This window comes from Protopterus annectens, chromosome 4.part0 (assembly GCF_019279795.1).
Source record: "Protopterus annectens isolate FY-2018-M chromosome 4.part0, PAN1.0, whole genome shotgun sequence".
NCBI lineage: Eukaryota > Metazoa > Chordata > Ceratodontiformes > Protopteridae > Protopterus > Protopterus annectens.
The window spans coordinates 1,781,392,297-1,781,418,493 of NC_056733.1; the positions used below are offsets into that span (position 1 = coordinate 1,781,392,297).

The 26,197-nt window shown below is 37.6% G+C and overlaps 1 protein-coding gene across 1 annotated transcript in view; it reads left to right on the top strand.

Moving 5' to 3' along the window:
* Positions 1–26,197, top strand: part of MEOX2 (mesenchyme homeobox 2) — a 331,609-nt gene that overhangs the window by 186,637 nt on the left and 118,775 nt on the right. Inside the window, exon 2 of the mRNA XM_044069483.1 lies at positions 22,205–22,377. Within this exon, the coding sequence (XP_043925418.1) occupies positions 22,205–22,377 (173 nt within the window). The remainder of the gene's footprint in view (positions 1–22,204; positions 22,378–26,197) is intronic.

Below are 26,197 nucleotides of genomic sequence, written 5' to 3' on the forward strand. Positions count from 1 at the left end.
CAGAGGAAATTAGGGTAATTTTAGGAAAAAAGCCGCAATTTGCATATAGAAATATGAGGACATTAAAAAGCATACTATGTTATAAGGATTTTAATGGAAATACACAAAATCAATATGGTATGGCAAGGAAGGGCACATTTTGTTGTTATAATTGTAGTTGTTGTGGCGACATCATGCCTAATAATATTAATAACACACAAGGAAATAATATTTTTGTACATCCAACGACGAATAAGATCTTTATTTTTCATATATCAGCTGCTTGCTTAACCAATAATGTTGTTTATCTTGCTACCTGTGTTGCCTGCTCTTCCTTTTATGTGGGAAAAATGACTAGAAAACTGAAGGAACGTATAATAGAGGGTAAATCGGAGATAAGAAGGGCTAGTGAGAATAATGCCCTATATAAACATATGAACGCATGTGGATTGAATCATGGCTTTAAATTTAAAGTTATTGATAGTGTTCAGGTAACAGATAGAGGTGGAGATATTGGCAATTCTTTAGAAATAAGGGAGTTTGAGTGGATTATTAGATTAACAGCGGATGTCTCACCAGGTCTGAACAGCGCTGTTTCCTTGAAGCCTATATTGGCTAGGATACAGCGTATAAAATTAAGATAATGCGTTACACTTAATTTTTAATTTTTAATTTTTTATAATTTGTTATTTTATAATTTATTTTTAGATATATGTAAAATGTATATAAAGTTTTTCAATAATTTATATGTGTGTATATGTATACTTTTGTATATGAGTTTTGCTTGAAATATTAGTTGATCACATGATTTTTGGGCTGCTAGTCATGTGATTGCATTAGGCTCTTATATAAACTGCTTTTTAAATGAACCTGTATGTAACACTGAGAAAGGGTGTTTAACCTGAAAGCTTTGTTTTATATAAAGGTTTTTTGCTCAACTGTGGTGGTTTTTAATTTTTAGAACTACCACAGAGACTGAGGGTTAGATGCAGATTAATATCTGAACAACAAAGGTGAAAAATTAAACTGTAGAAGTTTCTTGCAGAGGGGCAAGCACCCCTGATGTGGGAGGCAAGCCCCCATCCCATCCCCAAACGTGTGTGTGTATGTGTGTGTGTGTGTGTGTGTGTGTGTGTGTGTGTGTGTGTGTGTGTGTGTGTGTGTGGGTGTGTGTGTTTGTGTCTATAGATATATATATATATATATATATATATATATATATATATATATATATATATATATATATATATATATCCATTACACAATAACATAAACACAAAGAAGGAAGACACCTCCAAAAATAAAGGAATCAATGCCACACACACATAGAGCCTTCACCAGCTCTGCTTTTCAATGGCAAACAGCCATACCATTTTAAACCTGACCATCAGAGAAGAGTGACTCAATAGCATGTAGAGAACCTCTTTTTTGATTGTTCCTGTATTTCTGCTGTGGATCAGGTTGTAGATAAGTCTAGGATCAGTCCACTTAGTTAACAAATGTCAAATGTATATATATATATATATATATATATATATATATATATATATATATATATATGTATGTATACATATATATGCATAGTTGAAGTACATTATATGGCTGTGTGCTGCAGTTGTATTTTTTCCATACTTTACTGGGGATTCACTGAACTTTATAGGGCTTGGAGTGTGTTTTTCTCTATGTACCAGTCCTGAGCAGCCATGATCATCTTTATGAATCTTGTCTTTTGAAAGGATATGTTTCTAATACTCTATTGGTATGAAAACTTTGTCTGTGAAATATTATGTGGGAGAATACCATATGTGGTGCTGCTATGTCAAAATGTATTTCTTTATTTATTTAGTTTACATTTGTTTACCAGGAAAAGTCTGACTGGGCATGGATCCCATTTTCAGTGGAGGCCTGGGGAAAAAAGGTCCACAAAGATTAGTACAGCAAATACAGTAAATACAGTAAATACAGTACAGTACATACAGTACAGAGTCAAAAAGTTAATAGTGTTCAGTTTTAAGGCCAAGAAAGGAGCAAAAAGTAAATATACTATAAGGAGCACAGTGTGTTACAATAAATAGTGCAGTTGAAAGGACATTTTATTCAGTCATTTGATTACATTCATCAGTGGCTAGTACAGTAACCACACATTGCTTGATTAAGAGTATAGAAAGGAGTTGTTGATAAAAATGACTCAGGAACTGCCTATCACATTTAATCATGCTATGTACTTTAATAAAGTTGCAATGATAGCAAACTGTGAAGGAGAAAAAGACAGATGAAGGCCAAGCAAACTCTGCCTAGTACTTGTAGTAACATGAGAAGTACTCTTCAGTAATAGATTTGGTGGCTAAACTGCTATTACTTCTGGAACTACCGCTTCATTCACTTATACTGAATTGCACTATTCTTTTTAAATTCCTTAGCGCAGGTATAGAAACTCAGTGAGCAGGCTTAATGCAACACATTCATTAAGTACTAGCACCTCTCATCCCATTCACAAAGTCAAACAGATCGGAGTACAGCGACTTATCCCATTCGCAAAGTCAAACACATCATCAATTGTGATGCTAAGTGATTTCCGACCAACCACAATTTTCATGCATGTGTTCTGTCAAGCACTGATTATCTTTAGACATCTGCAATGTATATGATGAATTATGTGAACTTATTTTGAAGTTTCCATAACAATTCACTTCATTTGAAATTAGCTAAAACTATAAATTCATTGATTCAAAAACACAGTCGCTAATCTTCTTACAAGTAATGTGAAACAAATTTTAAAGCGGCTGCCTCTGTTGTATTTTTACCAGACAACGATTGCCAAAAGTAATATTGCTCTATAACAGTGTGTTTCAAACGATCATGACACAATAAATTGCCAAGTCATGAAATAAGACATTTTGTGATGTGTGCAATACATACTTTGTTATTTTCCTTCATGGGCAGGCCTTGCTTTTCTCATTTATTTGCAGTAGAGAGTCGGCGTTAGATGTTGTTTTATATTTCTAGAGGTCAAACTGAAGGGGATACGCTTACAATGCAAGTTATAACATGATCAGTTAGCTGTTAGAGTCTTTGCATTCCTACTACTTAAAACCATTATCCTGCTTGACAAGTCAAGAAACTGGTATGTCAGTATTGTTTTAATTTTCTGACATGGCAAAAAAAAAGGTACTTACGTAACAAGAAGAATTCTTTCCCAAACAGAAATTTGTGGACTTGAATAAATAAATAATTTGAAAGAATTCAGATTCAGTTCTGAGTTTCAGCCTTGTTGATTTGTTTCAGTAGTAATTTTGCAGTATGCTATTGTATGTTAATAAAGCAAATTTTCTGACATTTGTTAACTTTATCTAAGCTTCTTGACATTTCATCCAAACTACAGTTCTGCAATTGCAGTTCATTCTTCTGTGAGAGCCAGTACATTCATCAACATAGCATTATCTGCATATGCAGGCCTACTGCTTCTGGAATGTAACAATGTTTAGTGCTTCATACAGAAGTGTTATTCAGGTTGTAAAAGCTATAATTATATATTCAGTTCAAGTAAAATCTACAAGTGTGTCATTTGATTAACGATCTCCAAAGTAATTCATAGTTTAAGATGCAGTGTTTAAAGGCGTGATTTGAGGTATCATTTACAAAATTAAGTCAAATCTTCTATTATCTGCTTAGTCCATTGCAGAGTCACACATTGTTTATATCTTCATATAAAGTAAACGGTTCACAAGATTCTCACTGGCATATATGATATGGAAGCAGATTACTGAAAAAATACATTATCAGCAGTTGTTCCCATTGATGGCTACTCCTGTCCCTTCCACAAGTGTTTTTGGAATATACAGGGGTATGGGATAACATTGTGAAATCGACAAGTAAAGCATTATGTTTCTGAAAGTCATGACTGAAAGGTCAAGTGCCAGAAGCATCCAAATGACTTCCACTTAGAAGTACAAGCCTGGGATAGGGCATCCCTTTCTACCAAGGATGTGTGCCACAAAGTTGGAATAATTAAACATGAGAGGTATGAATCTGTTCAGTTACCCATGTTGAGGATTCAGGTGACATTTACCCAAATACTCAAAGAATCTTCTGTATTTATTATTTTGTTAGTGTCTGGTTAGGCTTCAGGCACTCATTTATCCCTGACTTTATGAACATCTGTGTTTTAATCAATGGGCTTCTACAAAGGGTAATGGAGGATGCTTGGAAGAAATGGGAGTTTCAGTACTATTAACAGGAAAAATGAGTTGCAATATCCTAGGGATCTGTATCACGTTGGCAATGCTGGTGCTCCAGTATGTAATTGTGCTCATCAGACACAGAGATAAGCTTCTTACTTCTGCTATTTATTTAAAGTACTGTATATGTCATTGTGTTTTGCTACTTCAGCCTCAGACTTACCCATCTGCTTGCCCATGTATATAAGAATTTGGGTGATGATGCATATGGGGGTAGATCCCTATTCCTATTCATAAAGAATAAAAGCATGATGTTGTGTTTTTTCCTGTACTATTGAGAACTTCCTTCACATTTGCTTATATCTTAGGTAACATCCCTATAGTGCAGGAAGACTACAGCTAGAACCATTTTGGTATTTGTTTGGTTCTACTGGGAAAAATCTACTCCTGTTTTATGATTTCTGCTGTAGAGGAAGAAGTGCACCTATGCATCACTTTTTCCTACAGTGAATGCAGGGTGTTTGTTCTCAACTAATTTACATTCTTGTGACCTGCCTATTGTTAGCAGTTTTTTGGGATTAGTTCTCAATAAAATGGGTTTTCTCTTACGAAATGTGCACAGAGTCTTTTATATTATGACACCCCTCACACACACACACACACACACACACACACACACACACACACACACACACACACACACACACACAGACACACACGTGACATTTTTATAGGTATCAAACATAGATTATGCTTTCTCGTGTTGCCTGCTTTGAGAAAACACATAAATGGGGTAAATCAGAGGGCCCTTCTGAAGCTGAATAAAGTTGAGTGAATCAGAACAATTAAGAAATATGTTAATGGTGAACATACAGTCACTAGGTGTTTGGGTTCACATCATAAATGGAAACTGAGGAAGTGACATTGTATTGTTTTCGGCATTATAACACAGTAGTGGCTTTTGGGGTATTTTGTCCTACAGAATGGGAGAGAGTTGGTTATCCCATCTCCTACCTTGCTGGAGAGCCACGTAGAAGAAATTTATAGTCGCACTTGTATTGTTTGGGAAATCATGGATTCAGTCCTGTCCAGACCAATTTGTAAGTTAAAAATGTGTGTGATGAGGCTAGCTATATGATGCTGATATTATCATTTTAACATGTGTAACATTGGTCTGGTATTACCTTAATGCATGACATATAACAAAGTGAAGAGAAGACAGGTCTTCCATTGCTGGATTTCATTTCAGTTAGGAATAGTATATCACACCATTGGCAAATTAGCAAAATCCGCTTCATTTGTGAGCAATACTTTAATTTAATCATGGTACATGAGTGTATAGATGTATGTTTGTGTGTGTGTGTGTGTGTGTGTGTGTGTGTGTGTGTGTGTGTGTGTGTGTGTGTGTGTGTGTGTGTGTGTGTGTGTATTCTAGACGTAGTGTGTATGTTTGTGTGTGTGTGTGTGTGTGTGTGTGTGTGTGTGTGTGTGTGTGTTTGTGTGTGTGTGCAATATAATATACGTAGTGTGTATGTGTGTGTGTGCTTGTGTGTGTGTATGTGTGTATGTGTGTGTGTGTGTGTGTACGCACATGCATGTGTATCTGTGAGAGAATGGGTGCTGCAAAAAGAGTAAATAAAAACTGGATTATTATCTTAAATGCAGATTTTGCAGGTATTAAATTTGTTATATACTGAAAGAACCTTCTTACAAATATGATGCTGGCAAAAACGTCCAAAAAGGAAAAAATAAATAAATAAATAAATAAGAGAGAGAGATAGATGGAGAAGCAGTAGCATGGATCATGTCCTACCAAGTACTTGCCAAGTTTTGGCTAAAGGTTCTTCACAAATACTTGCACTTCTAGGTTTCTTAGTATCAAGACAAGTGAAAAGGCAGTCCTAAGTCTGCAGCTTCAGCAGTAACTGTCCATGTTATCTTATACTCGTAGATGATAGCTTGAAAAAATGTCTAAAATATGCATTTTCTCCTCTGCAATATCCCCCTGCTTTGTAGCTGCTACAGCCTTTCTATCTGCATTCACAGTGAATGAACACTTTTGGGAAATGACAACTCGCTTTGAGGACAAAGCTTTGCAGTGCTGCTGCCATATATGATGTGAAATATTTTTTCAGTCCTGTAAATCCCATCCCAGAAAGCCTTCCATACTTTACTTAGCAGCAGCTAACATGAATGACAAAGGTACATTACAACTTCAAGGCACTAGTAGGCACTGGTATCCGAGTTTACTTTAAGTCACACTATCCATCTTCCTGTTTTCTTTACTGAACCGAAAAATGAGGGAGAAAGAATACTGTATACCCTGGGTACCCACAAACACCACTTTAGGCAGAAAAGAAGGATTAGTTCTCAAAGAAACTGTCTCTTTGTGGAAATAACGTAGGGTTTGACGCACCATAAAAGCCTGCAACTCTGATACCCTTCTTGTAGAGGTTAGAGCAATCAATAGCACAATTTTCCATATTAAGAACCTCACATCAACCAGATTAGTTGGATCAAATGGAACAAATGTTAGTTTCTATAACACAAAATTAAGAATACGTCTATAATTTAACCCTTTCCAAAAAGCCATAAGAAGAAGCCAAGGTCCTGGTAGAGTGAGCCTTGACCCTGCCTGGAATAGATTTGTAATAGTGAGTATAACCAATGGTAATATCCTAAGACATTCGTTTGGAAATAGTCTATTTTGGCATCTGTTGCCTTTTTTTCTTATCTTCACAAGAAATAAACAATTGATCCAATGATCTGAAAGATTATATACATACAAATAAATATAAATATATTTATTTTGTATACACAGATATGTGTGTGTGTGTGTGTGTGTGTGTGTGTGTGTGTGTGTGTGTGTGTGTGTGTGTGTGTGTGTGTGTGTGTGTGTGCGTGTGTGTGTATGTGTGTGTGTGTGTGTGTGTGTGTGTGTGTGTGTGTGTGTGTGTGTGTGTGTGTGTGTGTGTGTGTGTGTGTGTGTGTGTGTAACAATCTTACACTGTTTGATGCAGTGATGGTGGAGATGACTGTCCTAAGCAGGAGAGAGGGGTATGGAGGAATTTCCCCTCCACAAGAATCACTTTCTTGTTGTAAACTGTTGAAGGTAGTCTGTAGGTGCTATTTATATGTATTTTGTACAAATACACTATAAAAACAGAAAATGGTGCAGAGTGTGGCAAGCAGTTTCCCTCCACTGTGTATCCACAGTACTCTGTTTATGAAGTAAACATGGAAATGAACCCCACTCATATCATACAGAATTTGCAAGCGCTGCTCTAACTGCATATGGGCTGGTTCCAGTGATGTAACGTTTGGGTTGTACACCACCTATCTACAGATGGGATATTGCTTGTGACTGCACCAATTCCCCTTCACTGCCAAAGTGCTCCTTAGCTAACAACGATGAAGAACACAGTAAAGCTGAATTTAAAAAAGAAAAAAAAAATCTTTTACTGGGAAAACTTAGCTACAAACAAAAGGATTCCCTGTGGCATAGTCAAGCCCAGTACTACAACAATACACAGCCCCCTCCCTCAGCAGTGATGCACTAGTAATACAGTCAATGAAAGCATTTGCTGCACTGAATCTCCGCATTAGCATTATACATAGCTAAGGTACCCCGGTCTAAAATTTTAGAAAGAAAAATCCGTGGTATCCCTTGAAGTGTCAGAAAACCCAGTATGCAACCTATACCGGGTCCAAAACAAACTTTATACTCAGCTAGAATTGCTTGTTTGTGTCTTTCATTAAATAATATTCCTTTCTTAACTCAGCTGTGGATTGTCTACTATTTTATTTTATTATTTTGTAGTACATATTTTAAAATTCAATTTTTTTTTTAGTGAACTAAGTGCATAACATATTTCAAGGAGTGAACTTGACATCCTCCACACTGCGAAGTTTCTGCTTGGCTTGATCTAAAATTTTACCATCACAAACTACATATTGCCATTGCTGTGGTATGAGGGACCAGACTTGGTGAATCAGCATCCCACGGAAAGATGACAGCAGTCTCTCTTATAGGAGCAGGGTGATGTTATTCATCCACAGTCTAACAGAACCATGATTTATTAATAGCATACAATGATGATGAATAGCCGGGCTTTCTGAGAAGTCTGCTTGTATCTTGCCAACTACATCAATGCAATTTTTATAAATCACTCTTTTAAAAAAAAGATCCATGAGTATCACTCAACTTCAAGCTGGGAAGACAATGCATGGAGGAGTATGGGACAGATTAAATACATAGAAAATAATAAAGCAAATACCATTAGTGTATATATAAAAATGTATATTTAACAGTTTAGCTTACAATACAACTTCATTCTAGATCTAAAAAGAGAGACGGTATAATCAGAAACAGATGTTTGGGAAGTGATAAAAATACTTTTGGGAGATGAAAATGACTGCTACTGTTTCTTTTCCTTTCAAATTCAAACAGTGGGAAAGGAAGCTGTGCATTTTAGCAGGAGGAAACATTTTAGGCTTGAATAGAGCAAACCAAATTCTGTATGCAAATGTCCTTGATACAGACAAAAGAATATAGTGCAGATTAAAATATTGTCATAAGTTTAATCATCATAAAATAGCTAGTATCAGGCTTTTACCTTTTACTTAATTTTGGTTTATTTGAGTTATTTTTCTAGCTGTTTAGATCCCAGTCTTGTGGCATAAAAGAATAAAGCCCTGTCACCCAGATGACCTGAGTTCCAGTAGTGACTCACAACACAGGGAGAGCCAGTCATGAAAGGGTGACAGTAAGCAGTTTACACTGTTTTGCTCATCTGCGGGAGGGAAATAGTGGCCTCTAGTCCAATTTTTCCAACACATAATGGCATTCCCAATACCCATGGCAGAAGATCAGGTCATCCAAAGCCAATGCCAATATAGAGGAAGGACATCATAATGTGCCAATGAAACAATGAGGATGCTCACATTAGCTACCAGGGGTGAGTTAGTGTATAATAAATTTCCACATTTCCAAGATACTGGCAAGGACACAAGTCTCATACAAGGTTGTTTACATTGTAGTCCCTCTGTCCAGCACTTGCAATCACTGGAAGATGCCACATATGGGGGGGGGTTGTCCATGGGAGATACCATAGATGGGGGGTGAATGATTTAGTCTGAAAGAGAGAGGCTTTCTGGTCAAAAGAGAAGGAGGGAAACAAGCACATTAAAATGGATTTATCTACCTATGTATTTATTTATGGACATAATTGAATAACCATAGTAATATAGAGATCCATTACAGGACATATTTTAGACATTGACAGATTGCACAAAATGTAAAATATTTTACAAGTAAAGAGAAAATATTTTTTCAGTATGTGACATACAGAAAATTGGTTAATAGATGAGAAATATTGTGTGACACAATGTAATTAATACACAGCCAAAAAAAAAATTACTGTGACCGACTGTTAACCTATGCTGCTGTATTGGTAATGAGTCAAGCAAATGATTGCTAATGAGAATTATCAATTGAAATAGCTTTGATAGCAAGGAGGCAGAGAGATTATAAGAGAAGAAGAAGAGATGGAACGTGAAAGCATAAGTAACTAAAAAGGCAGCTAAAGCAGCTACACGTGGACCTTTTTCTGAGATGGTGGAGATGTTTTTGCAAACATCCTTCTAGACTATAAGAATTATGAGGAAGGTTAGGGTCAACCACACAGCTTGGATCTTAGAACTATGTATGAGCAATACAGCAGTACCTTATGTATAGCTTATAGGGGGATGGTATGGGCTCATGACATTACCAGAGGGGGATGGTATGGGCTCATGACATTACCAGAGGGGGATGGTATGGGCTCATGACATTACCAGAGGGGGATGGTATGGGCTCATGACATTACCAGAGGGGGATGGTATGGGCTCATGACATTACCTGAGGGGGATGGTATGGGCTCATGACATTACCAGAGGGGGATGGGATGGGCTCATGACATTACCAGAGGGGGATGGTATGGGTTCATGACATTACCAGAGGGAGATGGTATGGGCTCATGACATTACCAGAGGGGGATGGTATGGGCTCATGACATTACCTGAGGGGGATGGTATGGGCTCATGACATTACCAGAGGGGGATGGTATGGGCTCATGACATTACCTGAGGGGGATGCTATTGGCTCATGACATTACCAGAGGGGGATGGTATGGGCTCATGACATTACCTGAGGGGGATGGTATGGGCTCATGACATTACCAGAGGAGGATGGTATGGGGTCATGACATTACCAGAGCGGGATGGGATGGGCTCATGACATTACCAGAGGGGGATGGTATGGGCTCATGACATTACCAGAGGGGGATGGTATGGGCTCATGACATTACCAGTGGGGGATGGTATGGGCTCATGACATTACCAGAGGGGGATGGGATGGGCTCATGACATTACCTGAGGGGGATGGTATGGGCTCATGACATTACCATAGGGGGATGGTATGGGCTCATGACATTACCAGAGGGGGATGGCATGGGCTCATGATATTACCTGAGGGGGATGGTATGGGCTCATGACATTACCTGAGAGGGATGGTATGGGCTCAAGACATTACCAGAGGGAGATGGTATGGGCCCATGACATTACCAACAAGAAGTTATAAACTATGTTCAGAAGTGGAAGAGGTTAGCTGACTGGCAAGGTTGCAAGCATATTCAGTTAAAAGAGAAAAAAAATCCCAGAATGAGATCAGTCCTTTATTTGGTTTGGAGCCATTTAGCTTTCTTGAGCACTGCACAGTGATGTTTCTCTTCTCAGACATATAGTTGCCCATGTATGAATTCTGTAGGCTATAGGTTGCAGTGCTGTTAAGGTTTATCAGATGCTAGTAATATAAGTGAAAGATCATCAGGTCATACATATATTACAATATCAAAAAGTCTTTGACTATTATCCAGACTAAAGCAGACTGTAATAAAATACTACTGTTGTTGGTAGGTCTTGATGCAGAGAAAGCATCTGACAGAGTGAGTTGGGACTTTACGAGTAGGGCAATGGAAGCATTTGCATTCCCTGATTAAATTATAAGGTTGATTAGGAGAATATATGAGGGATCCAAGGCAAAAATTAAAGAGGGTGGGGTCCTCTCTGATAATTTCTGCTTGAGCAGAGGAATTAGGCAGGGTTGTCCTCTTTCGCCTTTGTTTTTTGCATTATATTTCGAACCACTGGCAAAGAAAATAAGGATTTTAGAAATTCAAGGGTATAATTGGTATGGTAGTCAAGAAAAGCTGGCTCTATTTGTAGATGACATTATTTTATACCTGACAGAACCAGAAAGGGACATTACAGTGCTGTGAAACATTTTGAGACAGTTTCAGATATTTCTGGGATACAAAATTAATAAAGCTAAAAAAAAAGGCAATATCTGCAAATAATGTACCCACACATGAATTGGTTCAGCAAAATCCGTATTTATGGGAACACAATAAAATAAAGTATTTGGGAGTATGGATTAAAAATGATTCCAGTGCGGCAGCTAAGGATATGTGGGAAGAGACTAAACAAAAGATAATACAAAAAAATGAGAAAATGGAAGCTCTATTATATGGATATGGATAGTAAGATACAAGCAGTTAAAATGTTTTAGTTCCTTTAGTCTTATACACATCAGGCATATTTTTATCAACCAGATGCGAAGATGTGGATAGCAATTAATAAACAGCTGAAGGATTTTATCTGGGAGGGGAAGACAGCAAGAGTCGGGTGGGATAATCTGATTCTTCCAATAGAATAAGGTGGATTGGGATTACCCGATTTGAAGGGGTATTTCACAGCAACATAGTTAAGGCTCTTATGCAAAGCACAAACAGCAAACTATAATTCAAAGTGGAAAGGGGTGATGATGAAACAGGGGGAAGCTGAAGAAACAAGGAGAGACCAGGATTTTGCATGCAGACCTTTAAGGAGAATAACAATAATCATACAGAATATTATATTTATAAAGTAGCAGAAAGTATTCTAAGAACTAAGTCAACACTGGAATGGAGAAAAGAGATTATGCCAGTAGGAATGACTCCAATTATGGATACAGACAATAGCCAAGAGGGGACTGGAATTTATTGGAGAAAACTGGCAAAGGAGCCAAGGTATTGGGAGCAAATAACTAGAGAGAGATAGGTAATAGAATGGGAAGATGCCAAGAATATATTTGAACTGCAGGTTGGGGATTACTTGCCTTATCGAGGATTGATATCAGAGTATAGGCAAAGATAAAGAAATAGGGGGTCCTAAATGAAATACCAGCACTGGTAGAGTTTTTAGCAGAATCTACAATAGAAGCAAAGAAAGAATGGGGGTATATGTATGCCTTCCAAATGTGCAACAAAATATAGAAGATTTGGGATTTTTGTTTGGAAGTGTTAGCGGATATTTTTATACCCCAAGAAGAATTTTTCCTCAGGTAGACAGAAAATGTTGAGGGTGTGATGGGGAAGAAGGGGTAATTCGGAACATATTTCCTTAGAGTATAATGAGCTGGCACACTTTAAAGATTCAAAACCAAGTCCAGGAGGATGAGGTGCCCAAAACAAAACCAATAAACAGGAAAAAGCACCAGCAAGCCGTAACCACCTTAAAACATTTAATGTGTTCTACAGCAAGCAAAGCACAACACAGCACACAATGAGCAAAGCACAACACAGCACACAATGAGCAAAGCACAACACAGCACACAATGAGCAAAGCACAACACAGCACACAATGAGCAAAGCACAACACAGCACACAATGAGCAAAGCACAACACAGCACACAATGAGCAAAGCACAACACAGCACACAATGAGCAAAGCACAACACAGCACACAATGAGCAAAGCACAACACAGCACACAATGAGCAAAGCACAACACAGCACACAATGGTTACGGCTTGCTGGTGCTTTTTTCCTGTTTATAGATTTTAAAGATTTCCTGCAGACTACTCTGTCAGAGGTGCTGGCTAGGCAGACTGGTGTAACTAGGGAAATTATTTTTTTCTGAGCTATGATTCAGAATCAGAATTGCCTAGACATGGTAACGTCTTGCTGAGTCTAATTATGGTGGCTGCCAAAAAACAATTACTAGAAAATGGAAATCAAAGTCTAAACCAACTATTCTAGAAGTAGTGAATATAGTAACAGAGATACAACAACTGGAAATTGGATCTATAGAAAAGGGTAGGAGCAAATTACATAGGAAAAAATGTGAATTGTGGGAACAATACACGCAGGAGAGGAATGAGGTTTAAATGAAGGCAGTATTTGAATGAGCTATGTAATGCTTTTCTGACAATGAGTAGATTATAAGTGATGTATAATGTTTGCAACTGGGACTGTGTCAGTATGGTTTGTTTTCATTTATATACATGTATGATTGCCTGTGTCATAAGTGATAATTTAAGAAAGATTTTTCTTGTTTAAAAAAAGAAACATTGGAAAATAAAAAAAGAAGTCTGACTATTGCATTTTTTCAATAAATTAAATTGACTTTGATATTAATTAATTGCTTCTAACCAACATGCCATTAACTGACATAAAAATACTTAAAGTTGTATATGAACTGATAATAAACAATAAATAACAATAAATATAAATATATAATAATTGATTGTAAAATCCTTGTATTTTTATTTTTATTTTCCTTCAGTTTACTGGACATGCTCGACTGGGTTTATTCAAAAAATTATATTCAGAGAAGACTCAGGAAGAAAATCTCCAATGTATTACAAACATTTTTAAACAGATATTCAGTAATATACATGAGCACATAGTAAGTAATATATATTGACAATTACACATTCATTTGGTTACTAGATTACATTCATGCAAAATAAAGACAACTATTACAGTAGAATAGATACATATGTGTCAGGAGATGTTGAAAACTGGGCATTTGAAGAGGTGCATTAGTGGATTTGTCAAATAAATAATAGATCACATGATTAGCACTTCAAAAACTTAGGGGAGGGAATGATGTGGTAGGGCAGAAAATGATAATATTGCAGGTGAGTGGGTATAAAGCAGGTTCATAAATTATATATGTGGCTATCATCATGTTTATATTAGAAGTATAGAGGTAGGAGGTAAACTGTATCACAAAATTATTCATGTATTGATGAAGACTAGTTGTGGGGCATAGGATTATGAATTAAGCCATTCCCTCATTCCACCTTGCACTGACGCATCCAACTACCTCTACTATTACTTCGTCCCACCCAAAACAATCCCTCCCGTACCAAAAACTAATTTTCTCTCTAAAACTATTGTACTATACTCTCCAATCTCAAATATACTTTTACCCTCTCCATGCATAATATTTTCCTAACCTACTAATGGCTATTAGCTGTATATTTTGAAATGTTAAACCTACAATTGAGTTAATAACAAAAATATTCACTTTATGTAAATGTTGAAATTTCTGTATTGAATTATGTCTTTCATTTTTGTAACATTGTGACACGCCAGTTGCAAATATCATGGAGCTTATCTGTAAATGTTTAATTAGCTGTATAAACTATGTTCTTTTGTAACATGTGAAGTGTAACTTGCAATTATTGTGGAGCGTTTCTCCCCGAGCCTCCACTGAAAACGGGCTCTTCTTGGCCCAGTGGACTTCCACGGTCATCAAACTTAAATAAAATAAAATAAAAAAATAAAATAAATGGTTTGGTAATATGGCAAGCTGAAAATAGATGATTATTTGATCAAAATGAATGAGAACACAATTTCTGTTGGAAAATGTATATGGCGAAAGACTGCAATTGCATTAAAATTGATTAGAAAGTGAACCTTCAGCCAAAGCCAGTAAAGAACATGTAAGACTGATTGTCCCCACTCTCTTTAAAGGTAGACTTAAATAAGAAAAAAACAAAACACAGTTAAAGAACTGACCTCTGACCATCAGGAAATTGTTCATAATTAGACGACAGCCATGCCAGTACTATGGTGAGGGCAAAACCCAGATTAACAAGGGTTCATGCACCAGTTATCTGTAGGATAGGGCTAAAACTGCATATAGACAACTTCTCTCAAGAACTTTATCCAGAAAAGGAAGGTTAGAGATATGATGGAAATATTAAATTCATGGAGGCCCAAAGATTTTCCTTGAAGATTGGGGTAAAAGATCCTCATTCAAGACAGATGGAAGAAACCCAACCTCAATGAGGACTCCAGCATCTTTTATATTATTGAGCTCAGCACATGTAGACTTTTTTTGATTAAAAATCCACAAGTCATGCAACACTTACCTAAATCGTAATTAAGAAATCTTCATAAATAAGAGGAGCAAGTGCCAGTCAAGAGGAAGGACAAACCATAGTAGATATTGGAGTAGTGTCTACTGTAGAGGAAAATCAGATCTAATAGTGGGAGTCTTGTCAATGAAAAAATAGCAGCCATCTCATACTGATGAGAAGATAAATCTCTTTGAATGGTGAGGCAGGTTGAGTTGTACAACATGTCCACCACCCTAAAGAGAATGACTGGTCAGTTGACCCTTGCTGAGACTTCTTTAGCTAGATATGCTGCCTTCTTCTGAAAGGTCATTTCAAAGACAAGTCTACCACCAATGATGTCCTGCCTCCACTCTTCATGCCTCAGAGAACACAGGTGTTGATCATACCAAAGCTTGCACTCCTGCAGTGAGATAGCATATACACAGGTTGGGTTAACGCTGGCACCATTCTTGTAAAGGAACTTAAGGAATGTAGAGGAAATGTCCAGAAGTGGCATTCTGTCAGTTCAACATTGGAGGGGTGGCTAAAATGTGGTAGTTCCAGCTACAGCAGATAAGGATGTGGTCAGACCATGAGACCAGCTCCACCACATAATCACAGGTCTTCACATGCAATTAGAATTAAGGTCTAATGTTTACCTTAATTTGTATATCACAGAGGTTGTAAAATGAGTAAACCCAATTGTTAGGTTATTTGGTAAGAGTCACCAGCTCATTATCAGCCCAGATACTGCAGTCACTAAGAACAATAAGGTTTTTAAGGTTAAGTCATTGAAGACGTTTGTGAACTCTTGTAGGAATATTCTTGTAGCCTGGGAAGACAGTAAATGAGGAGAATCTTATAGTTTCATCCTGCAGCTAGAACTTTTTCATAAGAGTTGGTCTTCCTAGTGACAAACAGAGACAGCTTCAGGTTGAAGCTATAAGAGATGGTGACCTCATCCTCAGTCATCACTTGTGAAGATAATGTGAGAAGTCCAGAAGAGAAGTGTACTGAGTTTAGCTATGAGTTTAGTTATCCAATGGAGCTGTTCCAAGGTAAAAAAATGGTTCATTCAAATACCTACATATTCGAGGTGGGGATGCAAGAGGGTTTACAATGTATTATTGATATTCCAGTGGTTTGGAAGAGTACGGGTTTGTTTTGTTCCAAAATACTTGTTTTAATGTATTTATTAATTTATATATTTGATTGTTTGTTTATTTTGCCATCAGCAAGCACACCCCTTTTACGTAGCTAGAGGGAAAGATTTTCGAGGTGTAACTTAAGTTGTGTTTTGATAGAGGAAGGAGATAGGGAAATTACAGTAAATGGCCATAGCACTCATGTAAAGAATTACTCACAGATAAAAAGAGCAAGTGGAGACAACTGATGAAGTGGGAAGAAATAAGCAGTACCAACAGTGACTCTTTAGGTACAATGTGGGTCAGAGAACCAGAGGAAGACAGGGATGATACAATTTTTTAAAGAAATAACTCAGTGTTGGAGGTAGTTAAAGAATCTTTTTATTACTTATGGGATGAAGCCTGCCATGAATAAATGTGATTTAAGGAAGGAGTATTTAAGAATGCTGAAACTTTGTTGCATCACTGAAGAGGTCCCTATCAGAAAAATCTACTCATGGTTCTGTTTGTTATTGGTTATCATCCGTACTTACATCATGGTACTTTTTCCCACTTGGAATCTAAGTTGGTATAAGCAGAAGACCCATATTTTTGCTGGATATGAAAGGACTGGTTATATAAACTATTTTTTCTTCTATCTTTTCCCAGGACTGAGGGGGTGGGGTGGTTGAGAATGGCCTCAAGTCAAGAATGGCTACATGATTTGGGGAATTAATCAGAAAACTACTGAGTCTCAGATATCAGAACAGATGGGCATGCTGGATGACTGAAATTTGAAAATGTAATAGAATGAATCTTGACTATAGCCATTATAGATTTTAACAATTCATGAACTCATCAGATCTTGAGGCAAGGAAAGTTGCTATGGAAATATTTATTTGCTTACCATATATTTATTTAGTGTTTATTGGTTATTACAGGAAGCTAGGGTGCTAAACTATATCTTAGAAAATGCATAAGGAAAATCATAAGGTCAGGTTGATTGGTTACTGGAATATCTTGTACTAAAGTCTGAGAGAGACCTTCCTGGGATTACATCTGACATAACATTTGCATCTTAACATAATTTACAGGCATGATTAAACAGGTAGGCCTGTTCTTTTCAGCAGTAAGTTGAGTGTTTTTTAACTAAATCACTAAGAAAGATAGATCTTTCCCCAAGCTTTCTAGAGCTGCATCCAGGAGTTTAAGAAGGGTCTTGAGTTTTTCGTTCACCTACTTATTAATGTTGTCTAATGAATCCTGGACATAATTGGCAACTATTATTTTCTTTCAGATTTTTTAGTAGAAATGAGAGGTGTTTGGTGGCAGTACAGAGTCTATTTGATTGGCTTGGCATCCAGTCATTTGTCCCAAGGCTGACTTTGATTTGGACATTTTTTGTGTGTGAGTAACATTGGAGATGATGGTTGTTTTGGGATGAGATCTGGCTAATGTAAAGATTATGAGTAAGTGGTCAGCAGAGATGACTGGCATATATGAAGGTTGTGATTTTGTCATAACCCATGCAGACTATAATGTTAAACATGCAGTGGTTACTGGACTTTTGGGATTTTTTTCTGCGACCAGTAGGTTCATTAATCCCTTAGGTAATGCCTAGATCCACTGGCTCTCCCTGACCTTTTGAGTCAATATTGAACTCATTAAGAATTAGTATGTTTCTCTTACTTGGAATGGGTTTAAGAAAAGTATTTATAATGCTTAGAGAAAATTGTCAGATCTAGCTGGAGTAGTAGGCCAGAAGGAAAGGGAGAAAATTGCCTGATATGGTTGAAGTAGTAGGCAGGAAGGGGAGGGAGAAAATTGTCTGATATGGTTGGAGTTGTAGGCAGGAAGGGAAGGGAGAAAATTGTCTGATATGGTTGGAGTAGTAGGCAGGAAGGTGAGAGAGAAAAATTGTCTGATATGGTTGAGCTAGTAAGCAGAAAGGGGAGGGAGAAAATTGTCTGATATGGTTGGGGTAGTAGGCAGGAAGGGGAGAGAAAAAAATTGTCTGATATTGTTGGAGTAGCAGGCAGACTAGAGTAAAGGATATTTTTCATGAGTTGGTTTGGGTGATTGGGAAATGTCTGTGATGATCCTGTAATGGGTATAGTAATTAGTACTGGTAGACTAATACTTTAGTAATAGTGGACTTGCAGTTTGAGGTGAATGTTGTTTTGCTAGAGGGTGAGTATTCCCTCCACAGTCCCCCAACCCTTTTATGTGGTCTAACATTACAATATGTTAGTACCAAGGGGAAAATGGTGCAAGTAAGTCTGTGATGTTGTATTTGTGCTAGGACTCAGTGATTGCCACTGTATCAGGTTTATGAGAAGTTAGTTAGAAGTATAGTAACTCCACTGTATTGGCTGTGCTGCCTGCATTCAGGAGGTTGCATTTAATGTCATGACTCTTCAGCTAAGTTCTATTTTGTTTTACATTTGAGAGTTTTGGGTGCAATGTGTCAAACTTTGGCTCAATATCCCTGAATTGTAGGAATACGAGTAATCTGGGCCCAGGAGCAGCCATGTTATAATATGTTTATTATATATTGATTTAAGATTTTTTTTCTGGGGGAGAAGGTTGTATAATTGAGATCCAGGTTTGATGAACATGCCAGGGATTACAGTTTTTTCCCCACAGAGTGTGGTAAGACAGAGGTTACTTAGTGTATATATATATATATATATATATATATATATATATATATATATATATATATATGTATATGTTTTGACATATTTATTTTCTCTGTTTTTTAATAATATACTGACATAAAAACAAGCATTTCCAAACCCATCTCAGTATAATAAGGAGATGACAGGAGTAAAGGCACCTAGGCCACAAAGCCATTTCCACCTTCGCAGTACCTATCCTTAGGTGTTGTCTCGCTTTTCAAGGAGGGCCATTCCAGTCATAATGGGTGAATTTTTGAATACCCATCCAGACATCCAGCTCTTTTTTAAGGGTAGACAGTGTATCACACTGCTTAACTTGAACAATGAGTTTGTTCCAGAGAGGGCAAGCCCTCATCCTTGTCTTATTTATTTATTGGGGTAGCTTCAGATCTCTGGACCTGTTGTTATCTGGGTGTTTAACTTGTTGAGGTATAAGAGTTCTTGGGCTACTGAATCCCTCATAGGCCTATACGCAAGACACAGACCACCCATAATAAATCTATATGAAACTGAGTACAGAGAGAAAGCCTTGAGTTTTTCTTTGTATTTGAGATCTTTTAAGCCCATAACCTTTTTTTAGTTACAAACTTCTGGGGTCTTTACAATTGCTTGATATGCTTAGTAAGGCATATCCCAAAGAGATTGTTGTACTCAATTATGGGTCTAATCAGTGCAGAGTAAAAGGAGTTTAGAACTTCTTTACATCTGGAGTTAATAACTTTTGTTATGAGCTATCAAGGTAAAAGGATTTCCTAACTACCATTGCAACATGATGGTCAAATGTGATGCAGCTGTCCACCCAAGTACCCAAGTATCTCATGACCATTTCACTTTGAAGTGGCATGTTACCTGTGTTATAAGCTACAGCTAAAGGATGTTTACCAAATGCTACAATATTGTACCTTTTGGCTTTTGAGTCCATTTTGATACACCTGCAATTAACAAGTGTAAGCTACTGTTGGAGAGACTGTATGTCATTGAGGGGCTTGATGATGACATCCAGCTTGCAATCATCCATGATCTTTGTTAATCAGAGATCCTCATTTGATTAGTGGAGATATGAGAAGAAGATTCTGAATAGCAGAGGTTCCAGCACAGATGCCTGAGGAATTCCATTGGTCACATTTGTGAACTCCAAAGATGTACTCCCTGTCTTACCTTGTCAGTCCTGTCCCTATGCCACTTTGCTATCCACCTAACCACATGTAGGTCCATTTGGAGCTAATTCAGCTTGCTTATTTTACTTGAATATGGTATGATATCAAAGGCCTTGGTTAGGTCAAGGTGCACTATTTGGATAGCTTACACAAAACCTACAGTCTACAGCCTGAATAACCCTCAAAAAGAAATTCACATGATTCATTAGTAAAGATCTACCACTGACACACTCAAACTGCTGGGCAATGATTTTTGATATCATAGTGAATTAGGTCAGTTATGATATGCCCTATGACTTTGCATAAAGTCTCGTTAGGCTGCTAGATCTGCAATTCTGGGGTTCAGTGGTGGGGTCACCCTCGTGGTGGCATTCCAACAGCTGTGGGCCACTCCCAAGAAACAAAGCCAGTTGTTAGGCTCTGACTGAAGGGGTTGAGGAGTGAGCATGTCAAATACTTGCCTAGTGCTATTAATTAGGCAACTGTGTATGTTGTCAGGCCTCGTGGAGGAGGTATTCTTTATTCAGAAGATGAACACATGACAGAATTCCATCAGGAGTAAATGGACTTGGATTAGGTGTCTCTGCTATGAAGCTGGCAGTAAATGTATTTGCCAGTATGATGGCAATGTCACTGGAACATTGTGTAGGTAGTATAATTATGAATAAGCTCAGATCAATGTTGGGTGTTATGTCTTATTTTTCTCCCCAGATTTATACGTGTCTTTGGTTTCTAAAGCTAGTCTGAGTTCATGGCATGGATGGCTTTATTTTTCTGATGCTCTTTTTAGTTTCTTACCTAGCTGTTTGATGTTCTCCATAATTCTTGGGGCTTTTGTTCTGCTGTATAGGTTTTACTACACAGTTCATTAATGTTTAAGGACCACCGCAGTGGTTAACTTTTAAACCTCAATATTCAGTTTGATCTAGTAGGGACTTCCAATTTAATGAATTTGGCCAGATGTGAGTAAAACTTGTCTGAAAATTCTTTGCAGCATTAGCATTATAAATAATACTTGTGGGCAGTTAGTACAAAGAGCTAAAGCTATGAACTGTTAATAAGCTACTGCTTATTCCAAGGGTACATGGTTTGAATCTTTCTACCTTCATTTGCCTACTATGTGACCTTAATCAAGCCACTTAACCAGACAATGCTTTGGGGCAATTGGGAATTTGGGATAGGCTCCTTAATAGTACCCTCCCCTGTATACCTAGAAACTACTCATAAACTGTTATACACAAATGTAGAAACTTCATCATAGAATTGCAGGAGATTTGCAAGTTTAAAGTCTTTCAATTCTGGGATATTTTTTTCTGATGCGTTGGAGATATTGATGGAGAATTGACAGTACTGAAATAAAAAGGAAATATATTAAAGAGAGAGAACAGCTTTCACCAAAGATCAGATATGAAAACTAGAGGCAGGATTTGCTCATCATAACTACCTTACCTTGCTGAGAAGAAATGAAATAGCAGTAAATAAATTAGTACAGCATTACTTAATAATTAATTATAGATGACCGGGCTTATGTCCTTGATTCTCTGATTACTTACAAGGTCTGGGATTTGTAATCTGTGAAGAACTTAATACACCATGAAAAGCCAGTGTAACATATTAGATTCCATATATGATGTGTATATAAAATGATGGCCAAAGAGGCGGATGAGATTTCTTTTGGTAAATGTGAATCAAGCTTTTACAAATATACAGACGCTAGACAATACTTAATTTAAAACTCATGCTCCCGCTATGGTACTTTAGTAACTTTAGTACAGATTCTTCTAGCAGTATTTTGAGTATATTATCAAGAAGCTCTGATTAAATGCATTTTATAAATAAAATATGAAACTTTGGTCACTAAAATGGCTTTCTTTTCAGATTCTCAGGATGGGAACTACAAGACAGAAGTAAACAGCAAGCCTAGAAAAGAGAGGACAGCTTTCACCAAAGAGCAAATTCGAGAACTAGAGGCAGAATTTGCTCATCACAACTACCTTACCAGGCTGAGGAGATATGAAATAGCAGTAAATCTGGACCTCACAGAAAGACAGGTAATACATTAATATACCATTAGTTAATTAACAATAGATGGGCAGCCACGGTGGTGCAGTGGTTAGCGTTGCTGCCTCACAATAAGAGGTTCTCTGGTTCGATTCTTGGCTGCGGTGCCTTCTGTGTGGAGTCTGCATGTCCTCCCTGTGGTCGCATGGGTTTCCTCCCACATCCCAAAGACATGCTGTAGGTGGATTGGACACTCTAAATTGTCCCTAGGTGTGAGTGTGTGCATGTGTGTGCCTTCTGTGGAAGGTTGGGCGCCGGGCTGGCAACTCAACACTGTAAAACTCCACTGCCATTCATGTGAGGACAGGTGATCTGCTAATAACCCCTAACTGGGAAAAGCCAAAAGAAGAAGTTAATTAACAATAGATGACCTGGCTTGTTGCCTTACTTCTCTGATTACAGTCAGGGATTTGTAGTTTGCAAAGACTGTAAGCAGTGTGACATATGAATATACATTTTATTGTTTTTGACGGTTGTATGAATTTCTGCATCATCAGCTGCATGCAGGAAATGGACAGAGCAGTAGCTTTACAATGGCCTTAATTCAGCTATGCCAAGCAAGTAGGTAATGGGTAAGAGTCCACTTATTTTCTAAGTTACAGAATCCACAGAGGGAAGAGAATGCATATTACCTTTTGACTGCCATGAATAGCTGTAAAACTGCATTTTTGTGCTGTCCATGAAAACAATATACTTTGGGGTGCAGCAAAGTGTCACTAAAACAGCTCCCCATGTTGTGTATATATTATAAAAAAAGGGTACCATAATTCATTCAGCAGATTTAGCACAGCAAAACAGTATTTGCCTGTATAAGGAGGTGGCAGCTATGAAGGTACATCCTGCTTTCTCACAATCACATGGCTTGTTAGCTTGCTTATCCAAAAGTTATCTGTACATAAGCTGTGCTTCTTTTGTCAGCTGCTCATGTTGCTGTTTTCTCCAGAGAGTTGTGTGAAGTGAGTCTTTTCCCCACCTTATCCTCAGTGTGGGAGGAGAGCTACTTTTCTCCCAATGAAAAAAAAGAGTTTGAGAAGTGCTACTGATTGCAGTTTGTTCCCATGGAATAGTAGTAGTCTATGAGCTCTCACCATAGATCCACGTAGCTTTAATGCTACTCTAATGATCCAAGAAAACATCTGATGGAAGGATCAGAGCTGAAACAGCATAACTTGTAATGCTTTCATTTATGTCCCAAACTAAGGGCATTGGTTAAGATGGATAGACATTTTCATTTGGCTCTTCTTAGACTCCCCTGACCTCAAATCCCAGTTATTCTCTTATTATATTGATCAGACACGTGGCATATGATATAAGCTAAAATACCCTGCTGAATATCAGAACACTGAATTTCAGATAGAATTCTTCTAATAGCATATAGTCACTATATAGTCACCATGCTCTCTCTTCTACAGCTCTGGTATAGTTGCACTGCTTGGCATATGTGGCTCTATCATTCATGGTTTCTAGCAGTATCACACCTCTCAGATGTCCCTGATTATACGTAATATCCCTGCTTGTTTTCATATTTTTACCCTGTACCTAAAAAATGTGATTTTCTGGTAAATACTTAAGGATTGTATTTAATCAATAATGACAGTCTTTAGGCTTTCACGCTTCTTATTGTTCAAACAATGCAATTTGATGCAAAACTTGTTATGCAACTAACTTTTTTAAGTGAATTACAGTAACATATAACAATTACCCCTGATTTTGAGCTGCTGTTCTTGCATTTTTGGCTTTGTCCAGAATTCTTGTGCAAAGAAGTTGAGATGTATGACCAATATGCATCTTTAGTTTGTCAACAATATGCATTGCAAATGTTTTCATATAGTTTACGATTATAATAACTATTTTATTAATGGCAAGGAGTTCCATTTCAGTATGACATCTGTAAAAGCTCACTGCTCAGCTAAGTCATTAGTCTGAGAACTATTTATAATTTGTAATTTCCCTCCATATTCTGTGCCAAACACAATATATAGAGTATGTAGCCTGCATTTGTGATAGCGTTAGTCAAAAACAGGATCAAACATCTGTCACCACATGTTCTACTCACCATCCTATGAGATGAATGCATAATAAGCAACAACACAACAGTCCATTCATTTCAACAGTGCACTTACTATCAGCATGCAGGTGTGGCTAATAGGAGTGCACAAGGTAGCATGTACAGGTGTTTTACAAAACAGACTTGAACTCAGTGGCCTGTGAGTGGACTTCCCCAGCTGATTGGCTTAAAAGACCCAATATGGTGCTCAGAGATGGAAATGCAGGGCTGGCATAAGCAACCAGAAGACTGGAAATTTATATCCTACATAGTTAATTAAAGGGGCAACAGTAGTGCTCAGGAAACATCGTTATGAGTAATGAGTTTACATTAGGACTAGCCATTGTTCCCTTGACAGTAGTTAAAGCAAGAGGTGTCCAAGGCAGGGAAGTTATTTTTATGAAAAGGTGTACAGCAATCAGAAAAAAAAGAGTAAACTATGGAATCATTTATTTTAGTGCCTATAAAGCCTCGGCATTATGAATGTATAAACTGAATGATCACATCGGCACTATGACTGTATAAATCGAATGAAGAAACAAGGGTGGTAAGCACGTGTGCCTGCTACTTTGTCCCTTGAAAGAAGAAAGTGAACTGCTAAAAAGCTACACCCTGTAGTCCTGGGTTTGATTCCTTCATTTCTCATCTGCAAATTGTGTTTTTTTTTTCTGAGAAAGTCATTTAGCCATGCAGTGCTTTTAATAACCCTTGAAAAAAGTACCTGTGCCTAGTCAATTTACCTTGTCAATGAAAAGTAGATAAGGACAGTATAATGATGTTATAAAACATGTTTATAAATTGAATAACATTTGTCTGACAACAAAGTTGGAAAAATACATTTGAAAGACACTTTCAGTGAATCAAAGATTATTTTTTTTGTTTTGTTTTGCTGGAGGGCAACATCCCCTGCACTGCCCATGTGGGAAGGAGATGCCCACACCCACTTAAATTATATAAACCAACTCCACAGTTGGACAACAGTGGAAGAACATGCTACCTCCTTCATGTTTTTGTCCATTGGACAAATCTGTGTCATGAATTACTCACATTCCCTGCGCAGGACAGCATAAATAGTGGTCAAATGTGCATTGGAGCATGCCAGAGACTCACAACAGGGCATCATTGTATATGTTCATAAGCTCATAGGTTCATAGGTGATTACTAGACTAATAGCACAAGAGCTTTTAAAAGCAAGCCAGTTATACCCAGGATATGACAATGTTGTTGTTGTTGTATCTTTCGGCTTTTCCCGGTTAGGGGTCGCCACAGCGGAACTCCGGTCCGCTAATGATTGGCAGTAGATTTTTACGTACCGACTTGCCAGGCCTGACACACAACCTTCAACAAAGGTACACCCATTCACGCATGTCTCCACACAGAAGACACTTTAGCTGAGAATCGAACAGGACAACGTCTTACTGTGAGGCGACAACGCTACCGCAGCACCACCACCGCAGCTCTACCCAGGATATGACAATATTATACCTTAATTCCCCAGATATGGGATGGGGTAGTGTCAGGGGAGTGGGTCTTTGGGTGTTGGAGCCTTGAGTTATTTTACAGACTGCCTCTGTCCATAAGGGACATGGGCAGTACCTCAGGAGTAAATGTATGGTTCCCCATCCATTTTTCCAAATTATTTTTGAAGAAAGTGAGGAACATGCTTTTTTTATGAAGATGGGAAGTTTGTTCCATAGAAAAGGTAGCCTTTTAAGATATGAAGTGCTTAAATGCAAATGCAGTCATGTCAGAGCAACAGTGAT